Source organism: Scardinius erythrophthalmus, assembly GCF_964197995.2.
Source record: "Scardinius erythrophthalmus genome assembly, chromosome: 13".
In the NCBI taxonomy this organism is placed as follows: domain Eukaryota; kingdom Metazoa; phylum Chordata; class Actinopteri; order Cypriniformes; family Leuciscidae; genus Scardinius; species Scardinius erythrophthalmus.
Window position 1 is genome coordinate 9,369,594 of NC_138233.1, and position 9,855 is coordinate 9,379,448.

Consider the following 9,855-nt stretch of genomic DNA (forward strand, 5'->3'; position numbering starts at 1 on the left):
ATAAGCGAAGCCTGATCCAGAACCACGATAACGATTAGCTACTGTTAAACTAGGTGTAACCAACTGTTTGTTTCAGTTAAGCAAGAGGATGTGTTTTAATGATGCAGACGTACTTCTGTTTCCATTATGTGGTCCTGTATCTATATGTAGGTCTAAAATAATAAGAAAAGAGCACAGAAATAATCACTCCCACACATACTATTTGATAAACAGAGACAATCATTAGGGTTTTCAAGCATTTAAATTTTTTTATTGAATTACATGAAATGATTAATTAATACAATTATTCACAAATAATGGCATAGATCAATATTTTTTGCTGAGAAAAATCCCCAAATTAAGACAGTTCAAAGATGTTATTGCGGTAGATAAATGAAAAAGTTATAAAAAGTGTCAAAATATTGTTTTATCTCCTTATCTTTGAACTTTTCATTTACTCATGCAGATGGCCAACTTTGGTGTTGCATCATATCTTGCTGTTCGTGTCAGCATCTTGACAAATTTCTGTCTTATTTAGAAGTAGTCTGGTGAGAAGTTACAGGTCTTGTTTTATTTTTGTATTAACTTTTTACTTATTTAAAACATTTTGGGATCTACCTTCCTCTTTCTCATACATAAATATTATGCAGCGCATTCCTAGTTTTCCCCATTTTCTTAGTATTAAAATGCTCACCCAGAGATGCGTTAAATAACAGTTAAATATAAATGATAAGAAGTCTAGTCTCAGAGAAACTGGTGGTCATTCTCAAGATGACTTGCAACACTGATAACGCAAATTCTTTGAAACACGAAGTAACGGTTATCTGAAATCTGTTTTTGAGCCAGAAAGATGTATTGCTGTTGGACTATAGATCTATGTGTGCATAAAAGGTGTTCGAAACTAAGGGCCGTCAGTACATACCCTAAAGAAAAATAAATTATGCTAAGTATACTACAAATACATTTACATATTTTCAGTATGTACTTAATATGAATACCCTGCAATTGTACTTTTAAAATACTAAATTGGCATACTTAAAATATGTTAAATTGGAAAATGTACTATAGTTATCCAGAAATAGTGCTGAATGTGCATATTCAGTGATCCTCATATACTAAATGAGGCAAGGGTGTGAGTTACATTCAAGCTATTTTAAGGCAAATTTGTCAAAATGTCAAGGGATTTTTTTTTTTTTTATGTACTTTTGGTGATCTAAGATGAGTTTTAATGGATAAAAATTATTGACTACAGGGGAATAAATTATTCATGTAATCAATTTCACTAGCCTACTTCATAAGTCTTGGCCACCCTGTAAAATATATACTTTATTTAGTCTTTCATTCCAGAGGTCTGACATCACAGGGTTTGTCCAGAGAGACTTTGGTTTGATGTTTTTATGAATTCCACCCCACAGGCCAGTTCCAGGTGACAGTGCAGAGCACAGATGCGTCTCAGAGGTGTAGGATGTCTGGTTCATACCTGCTGTCTTCTGAGAAAGAGGCTATTTGCCTGCTGGACCTCAAGACCGGACAGTCCATCTACTGCTGGCCCTACAGGCTCCTCCGGAGATTTGGCCAAGTCAAGGTGCTTCATGAGGAATAAAGAGATATGTAACCCTCTGACTCAACATTTTTGCTTATATAAATTATATATATACACACACACACACACACACACACATGTATATACACATATGTATATATCCCTAAAGGACCATGATTAAAAACCACTGTCTTAGGGCACGTTTACACGACGATGATGTACTAAAAACTGAAAAGTTTTTCCTTTGCGTTTTTTGCGTACAGATGACAACTTTGTCAAAACGATCCCCGTTCACACGAATCCGCGGAAACGACTAAAACACTGTATTCTGCTGTCAGGCCAGAAGTTGGCGATTTCACTTTGTAAAGAAGCACTATGTGCCTATAGACTAAACGCGTAATACGCACGTCAACGTTTTCAAATTTGCATTTTTGTTGTTTACATGGAGACGATAACAGTAGTGTTTTCAAAAACGTACATTTTTGAAACCCGTTTTCAAAATCTTGCGTTTTCAGTCTTTCAAAACGGTTTATAGGGTTAGTTCACCCAAAAATGAAAATTCTGTCAGTAATTACTCACCCCATGTTGTTCCAACCCCGTAAGACTTTCGTTCATCTTCAGAACACAAATTAAGATATTTTTGATTAAATCTGAGTGCTGGCTCACGTACTCCTCCACAGGCTTATGGACACTATAACTTCCTGGCCCAGAAAATGTATTAAAGACATCGCTAATATAGTCCAAGTGACTCCAGTGGCTCAATCTTAAGTTTATAAAGCGACGAGAATACTTTTTGTGCGCAAAAACAAACAAAAATAACGACTTTATTCCACTATTCATTTCATTCTCTCTCTGTGCCTCGAGTTAGTTTACGTAGTGTTTTTGCGCAGCGCGTCTGTGTTGCACGTCACCACGTAGGCTCACTATTGGGCGACGCTGGTCATGTGTGTGATGCGTGGTGACGTGCAACACAGACGCGCTACGCAAAAACACTACGTGAAAAGACTCGAGGCCCAGAGAGAAGGAAATGAAAAGTGGAATAAAGTCGTTATTTTTGTTTGTTTTTGCGCACAAAAAGTATTCTCGTCGCTTGATATACTTAAGATTGAGCCACTGGAGTCACTTGGACTATATTAATGATGTCTTTAATAACTTTTCTGGGCCAGCAAGTTATAGTGTCCATAAGCCTGTGGAGGAGTGAGCCAGCACTCAGATTTCATCAAAAATATCTTAATTTGTGTTCCGAAGATGAACGAAAGTCTTACGGGGCTGGAACAACATTAGGGTGAGTAATTACTGACAGAATTTTCATTTTTGGGTGAACTAACCCTTTAAACGCAATAAAAAAAATTCTGTTTTGAAATAAAAATGGTGTTGTGTAAATGGCCCCTTATGCTCACAAAAATTGCATTTAGTTTATCAAAAATACAGTAAAAAAAAGGTAATACTGTGAAATACTATTACGATTATTTTTTTTTATATATATATATATATATATATATATATATATATATATATATATATATATATATATATAAAACAATTTTAATGTATTTTAATATTTATTTCTGTGGTGTCAAAGCTGAATTTTCAGCATCATTACTCCAGTCTTCACTGTCAAATGATCCTTCAGAAATCATTCTATCATGCTGATTTAGTGCTCAAGAAACATTTCTTATAATTATCAATGTTAAAAACAATTGTGCTGCTTACAATTTTTGTGGAAAGTTCTTCTGGATTCTTTGAGTAGAAACAGAATGTTTTGGCAAGGAGGATCTTTAATGATTGAAAATATAGAATTATTTTCTTGTTTCAGTTTTTTGAATATAAGTGAATAAACGTTTTTGAATTTGAACTTTTTATGTCTTTTCAGGGGGGAATTATGATCGAGGCTGGTCGTCGCTGTCACACTGGGGAGGGTCAGTTCATTTTCTTATCAAAACAGGGGTCACAAATACACAGGGCCATTGAGGAGGCCATCATGCACCAGAGTGTCCAAGAACTGCTGGCACAAGCTTCTGCTCTTCCGCAAGAGTTTGCACCTCAGCCCCCCTCGCCTAAAAGCAAACCACAGGACAAGTCTAAGGTGAAAATGCTTCCTCCAATCAGCATGAACCAAGAGCGACCGCGCCCAGCATTAAAATGCAAATATGGACAGCCGATACACAAAACCATTGAGGAGGTTCTCGTACACCAGAGTTTCCAAGAGCGGTTGCCACCACCCAAACCCCTTCCACTAGCCATTTCAGCCCCACCAATTTCACCAAAACCCAAAACTAAAGTCAACAAGAATCAGGAAAGACCTTGCCCACCTGCACTGCAGAATTATGGGCAGCCAAAACACAGGGTCATGGAAGGAGCTCTCACAAACCAAAATGTCCAAGAGCTACTGGCATCATCCAACCCTCCTCGACCAGCCCCTCCACTGCCACCACCCTTGCCTAAAATCAATCCACGGGACAGGCCTAATGTTAAAAAGCTTCCTCCGGCTAACTTAAATCTAGAAAGACCATGTCCGGCACCATCACGCAGAAACATCTCCTTACCAGATCCACCTTCTTGTGTCAAAAGCCCTGTGGGTAGCCCAGATGATGTTTTGTATTCAGTAATATTTCCACAACCAAAACCAAGAGCAAAAATGAATCTCCCAAGAGTTGCAACACCTCCCAGTCTACCACATCACTTTGGAATTCACATGAATCCAGATACAGATGTAATTGTGGAGAAAGAGAAGGAATGGAAATCATCACAAGAACCTTCTGAGAGCAGCGATGATGAGACTCCTCCCTACACTAACTGGACTGCTAAGACAACTGCCGAGCAGGATCAACCCAATATTGAGGATCTGTATAGCAAAGTGAATTTTGCCTCCAAGCTTAAGAACAGACAGACTGAGAACAACGATGATCAAGAGCAGCCAAACGCTGACCAACAAACTCCCGTGATCACTGTCGACTTCAAACAGACCCTTTCTAACATTCTTTTTAAAGAGCGATCCAAAATGCAACCCCAATTGCCTTCCAGGTCACATGGGGGAAGTCGCGATCAGATAGACAATATAGATGAGGAGATGACTGATTAAGGTTTCCATGTCTATAGTTGAGGTTATTGCTAGCCTGATTGATGTAAGTGATATGCGTTATACGGTGTGGTAAGTTATCACATACTTTTTCAATAATAATGTACAGAATATGTGAGATAGGCTAATGATTAAATCTAGAGAAAACTGTATGATATGAATACTAAAGTAAATGATTTTATTAGAAAAGTCTTTGTAAAAATGTGTATTACTAACCAATAAAACAATTGGTCGCTGGCATGAAATAGTTGGGTGCGGTGTCTTTTAAAGGGATAGTTCACCCAAAAATGAAAATTGTAATCATTTACTCATCCTCAAGTTGTTCCGAACCTGTATGAGTTTCTTTCTTCTGTTGAAGAAAGTATTTTGAAGACTGTTGGCAACCAGACAGTTGACAGTAGCCATTGACTTAGTATTTTTTTTCCTAATATGGAAGTCAATGGCTACCATCAACTGTCTGGTTAGCAACATTTTTCAAAATATCTTCTTTTGTGTTCAACAGAAGAAAGAAACTCTTACAGGTTTGGAACAACTTGAGGGCGAATGAATGATGACACAATATTTATTTTTGGATAAACTATCACTTTAATGCAGCATCTCCCAACCCTGTTCATGGAGGTCCACCAACAGTACAGATTTTGGACGTCTCCCTTATTATCTGACCCATCTATTTCTGGTATTGGAGTCTCTACTAAGGAGCGGATTAGTTGAGACTTGTCTGAATAGGAAGAGTTCGAAAATGTGTACTGTTGGTGTGCCTCCATTAACAGGGTAGGGAAACACTGTTTTAATACATCCTTTAAGTTATCTTTGCCTCACATGTCTTTAAACCCTGACCTTGAATAAGCAGTTCATTGATTGGACTACTACAAACACGCCCCCTTGTGGCCTCGCCCTTGATTAAACCAAAGAAGTTATTTGATTAAACTCATTCTTGAACGAATTGTTTGAGTGAAGCATGTCGTTCGTGAAAAGAGGCTGCTGTGCTGACCGATTCAACGGAGACTCATCATGTGAGTCAGTCGAGTTTGAATCAATTTAAGAAATTGGTTTGCAATAATGCTGACTCAATTGAAATGGCATACGGGTGATGGGCCTACAGAAACTCGTTAGGGTCTTGATAATTTTAAGGTTCAACAAAAGTCATACTTCCATAGGCCTACCTGATTTGTTGATATTGGGAAAGCGTGTAACTTTTTAAACGATTTTATTTCAGTCGTGAACAAATCTATTGAGTAAATCCGTTCTAACGACTCACACAACACACTAAAAGACACTTGGGCTACTTTGTCACCAACTACTGGAGAAACTATGTAACCTAAAGAAAGAGCGAGTTTTTGGTAAACTGTTTCAAACGCTACTAGTGCTGGTTAATAAATGGAATGTGATACCGAATGTACGGAAGCGTATTGCATTCACTTGAGGAAAAAAATCTACTCTGTTTTTCTGAATTAACGAGTTAATTATCTCAGAATTACAAGATAATTTTTCATGAAAATTTGTTTTGCTATGTTTTTCTGAATTAACGAGTTAATTATCTCAGAATTACGAGATAATTTTTCATGAATAATTTTTTTTTGCTGTTTTTCTGAATTAATGACTTAACTATTTCAGAATTCTGAGATAATTTTTTCTTGAAATAAAAATATTTGCTCTGTTTTTCTGAATTAATGACTTAATTATCTCAGAATTCTGAGATCATTTTTCATAAAAAAATATTTTGTTCTGTTTTTGTGAATTAACGACTTAATTATCTCAGAATTATGAGATAATTTTTCATTTAAAAAATTTTGCTGTTTTTCAGAATTAATGACTTAATTATCTCAGAATTCTGAGATAATTAAGTCATTAATTCAGAAAAACATTGCAAATATTTTTATTTCAAGAAAAAAATATCTCAGAATTCTGAGATAATTAACTCATTAATTCAGAAAAACAGAGTAGATTTTTTTTCCTCAAGTGAATGCAATACGCTTCCATATGAATGAAACAACTTCTTTTTTTTATTTTTTTTTTATAAATGTAATAATAGGCTAAGTGCAACGTTTTTCAGCCATTCAGATTGATGAAACCAATGTATGAAGCGAAGCAATCCCGATAAATATATGAAAAGAAAATCTTTATTAAAATTTTGAGGTAATAAAAAATCACAGAGACATAAATAGCATTTTTGTCATTGCTGGTGAAGGTTTTGTACACGTGGAATGGAAAAAAAATCCAAATTTATGTAATTGTATGTTTTAAAGTGCAATTAAAGGGCTTGTATATTTTTTTCCTTCCCTTTTTTGTGAGTTTTCAGAAATGTTGACAATCAAGTAGCCTAATGAAGCATTGTCTAGAAGAACTAACCATTATCAACAGGGCCTATCTATTTGGTTCCTTCAGTGTCTACTAAAACACAGACAAATAAATTATGATTAATCAGAGTGCCACAGTCTCAAAGTCAATCCAGCAAAGCCATCAGCGTCCTCCAGTCTGTCCTTCTTCGATGTCGCTGAAATGGGACGATTCGCCATCACTCGCATTTAACGTGACATCATTTTTCTCCGGAACAAAATTAGAAGGTGCGTCCATTGCGTAAGGGATGCTGGTCCTCAAAGTCTGAGCTGAACTCCTCTGACCAAGGTTACCATGGTTGCCAGATGCGCTGCATCCATCCCTCAGCTCTCTGCAATCCGACTGCACAACGCCATCCAACAAATCGGACAGTTCTGTGATGTAAATCTGCGCCATCTGAAGGGTGTCGTACTTAGAGAGTTTTTTCTCGTTCTCCAAGGACGGAATGACGCTCCTCAGTTTGTCGAACGCTCGGTTCAGTCCGTGCATCCTCCGCCTTTCTCTCGCGTTAGCGGCCACACGTCTGTGTCTTTGAGGTCCGGGGGGATTTTGCTTGGAACCCCCATGTGCTTTAGATCCTCCCAGATCAGATTCCGATGTCAAAGGACTGTTGTCTCCAGACATGTACTCGTCCATGGCGGCATCCACCGACGTGTGAGTGTAGTGGTCCCCTGCGGATGAGTACGGGGGGGTCGCGGAGGTCATCCAGGCCCGTGGGTCACTGCGGGTCAACCTCGGATGTTCAGAGAGAGAAAACTCATCAGGTCGTCCCCGAAATTTTCCATCTGACCAGTGCAAAAGTTTGGTTTTTGCTGTCATGACTGATATAATGTAGGCTACAAAAAATAAAAAAATAAAAATCAAGTATGGAGAATGCTGAACTCAATCTTGGTGCCTTGGGTGGGCCCTTTACCTTCAGACAGGATCCTTGTCGGCCTTATAGTGGCATCACCTCCCTCCCTCCTCCCCCTGAATGCTCCTGTTGAGTGCCCACAGCCAATAGAAAATGCTCCTCAATCTTCCATAGAATAAAGAGTTGTTTTTTTCTTCCTCGCATGTCCTGGGGTGATAGAAGATTTTCCAAAGAACGATCACAACACAGATTAGAATTTAATCAACTGAAATTTTAACATTTGCTTTAACCTAACTAATTTAGCCTACTTTGGATTTAAATAGCATGTAATATCTATGTTAAAATTATGTTTTATTTTATTTACATCTAAATCATGACATATTTTGTGATGTGTTTTCTGGGTGGTTTAAAAAAAATAGTCTAGTCAAAAGAACTCAAATCTCAAACCTCAGAGGACTTGATCTAACATCCTTATCCACTTTCCAAGATAAGCAACGGAATTGGTATTCAATAAAATCTAGCAAGAAACTTGCATAGCAGCGTCATATTTCTTCTCAAATAAACTGTAAAATCTGCAGCAATAAAACGAGCAGGTGGAAAGCAGTTCGTGAGTCGCACCTGTCGCCAGCGAAGTCCAGGAAAACTGATAAGTGTCTTCAGTCTCGTCATAAATCATTTAGCAATGAAGCAAAACAATATTTGGACAAATCATAGGTGGAGACGCTCAGTAACAACACACGAAACGACCATGTTGTTTAAAGTTAAAGAAAATAATTTATTGCAATAGCCAATTTTGATTCTTCTTTTTCATCTATTTTTTTATTTATTAAGCCAGCAGTTAAGTTAACTTAAGTCTTAACGATGTTTTAAACAAAACACCATTTTTTATTTTTATTTTTAAATATGCTTATGGTGTAAAAAAAAAAAAAAAAAATCTCGATATAGCCTATGATAAACAATGACAGGGGTTATTTTGTGTCGTCGTGCGTCTGAACGGAAACTGCGTGTTACCTCCTCAGGCGAAGGGGACTTCTGTTCGCGAGCTAGGCTAGATAACTAACTTGTGGTTACTGAAACTTTTAAAACACGCAGTTGAAAGGTAGCCTATATGTATTTGCCTGTGTATTTAATTATAGTGTATTTTTATTTACTTGTTTGTATGTGCATGCCATTAATTTAGTTAGCCTATCAAATTTTGTAAATGCGCAGAGTTAGCATAGACGCCTATCTATGTCAACATTGTGTCGAACAGCTGGGCTAGGGAGTCGCTGATGTTTTCTATAGGTCTATTTCTTGTTTATTTGTTTTTTTAACGTCCAAGTCAAGGTCTTTTGACACGAGACTGTTTTGCACATAGGAAGAGAGAGAGAGAGAGTATGATGACAGTGGCCCCTCTGAGGCTGCTCTTCGTGAGAGTTGAATAGAGTAGCAAACTTCAGCCCAGTCATCTGTTGTCCCCTGGCACCCGTCTCACAGTCAGAGGCCGACACTAACGTCTCCCATATGCTGCAACGCGTCCAGGGATCGTTTAACTTTCACACTTCCCCCCCCTCATCCAAGACAGTGTTAATCACTGAGCAACATCATCATTTTAATTTACAGGGGCCAGCTCTCCTCGAGCCTCGCGCAGTTCTTATAAAAAGTAGCCTATAGGCCTACGGAAATAATAGTGTCAAAATTCCATATTGATGCTTCTTTAAAATCATAGTAAAGTATTCTTCCTTTTCAAAGTGCACTGTATATGTTTTTTGAAATAAAAATGTAGTATCCCAGCAAGCAATAGCTGTCATTTCAACAGTCTGGTTATAGGCTAACCCACTTCTAGCCAAAATAACCTTGAATTTGGTTACATGTCGTTTTTGCCAAAATAACTTGCTGTTATACATATTCCATCATGTAAGAAAAGATAACAGTGATTACAAGGTGTTTGGTTTCATTTATTTGACATGTTCTACATAGCCTGTGCTTCTATTATTGGGCTAAGGTTAGCTAGACGTCATGCAGGGCTGTGTTTGGACGGCTATTTGACGTCTATTAAACGCAAAAATGCTTGCTGGGCATAGC

At 37.6% G+C, this 9,855-nt stretch overlaps 2 protein-coding genes across 3 annotated transcripts; one reads left to right on the forward strand and one right to left on the reverse strand.

Moving 5' to 3' along the window:
- Nucleotides 1–1,391: 1,391 nt before the first annotated feature.
- dok3 (docking protein 3) lies at nucleotides 1,392–6,871 on the forward strand. 2 transcript variants are annotated; one of them, XM_081382188.1, is made up of 2 exons: nucleotides 1,392–1,590; nucleotides 3,396–4,840. In XM_081382188.1, the coding sequence occupies exon 2, from the start codon at nucleotides 3,405–3,407 to the stop codon at nucleotides 4,602–4,604; it is 1,200 nt and encodes a 399-aa protein (XP_081238314.1). In that variant the 5' UTR covers nucleotides 1,392–1,590; nucleotides 3,396–3,404; the 3' UTR covers nucleotides 4,605–4,840. The 2 variants fall into 2 exon arrangements, with proteins under 2 accessions (XP_081238314.1, XP_081238313.1); XM_081382187.1 differs by having other exon boundaries at nucleotides 1,398–1,564; nucleotides 3,396–6,871.
- Nucleotides 6,872–7,061: 190 nt separating this feature from the next.
- On the reverse strand, nucleotides 7,062–7,757 carry atoh1b (atonal bHLH transcription factor 1b; the record flags this gene model as incomplete). The annotated part of the gene is made up of 1 exon (XM_081382189.1): nucleotides 7,062–7,757. One exon carries the CDS (start codon nucleotides 7,755–7,757, stop codon nucleotides 7,062–7,064), a length of 696 nt encoding a protein of 231 aa, XP_081238315.1.
- Between the last annotated feature and the right edge of the window lie 2,098 nt (nucleotides 7,758–9,855).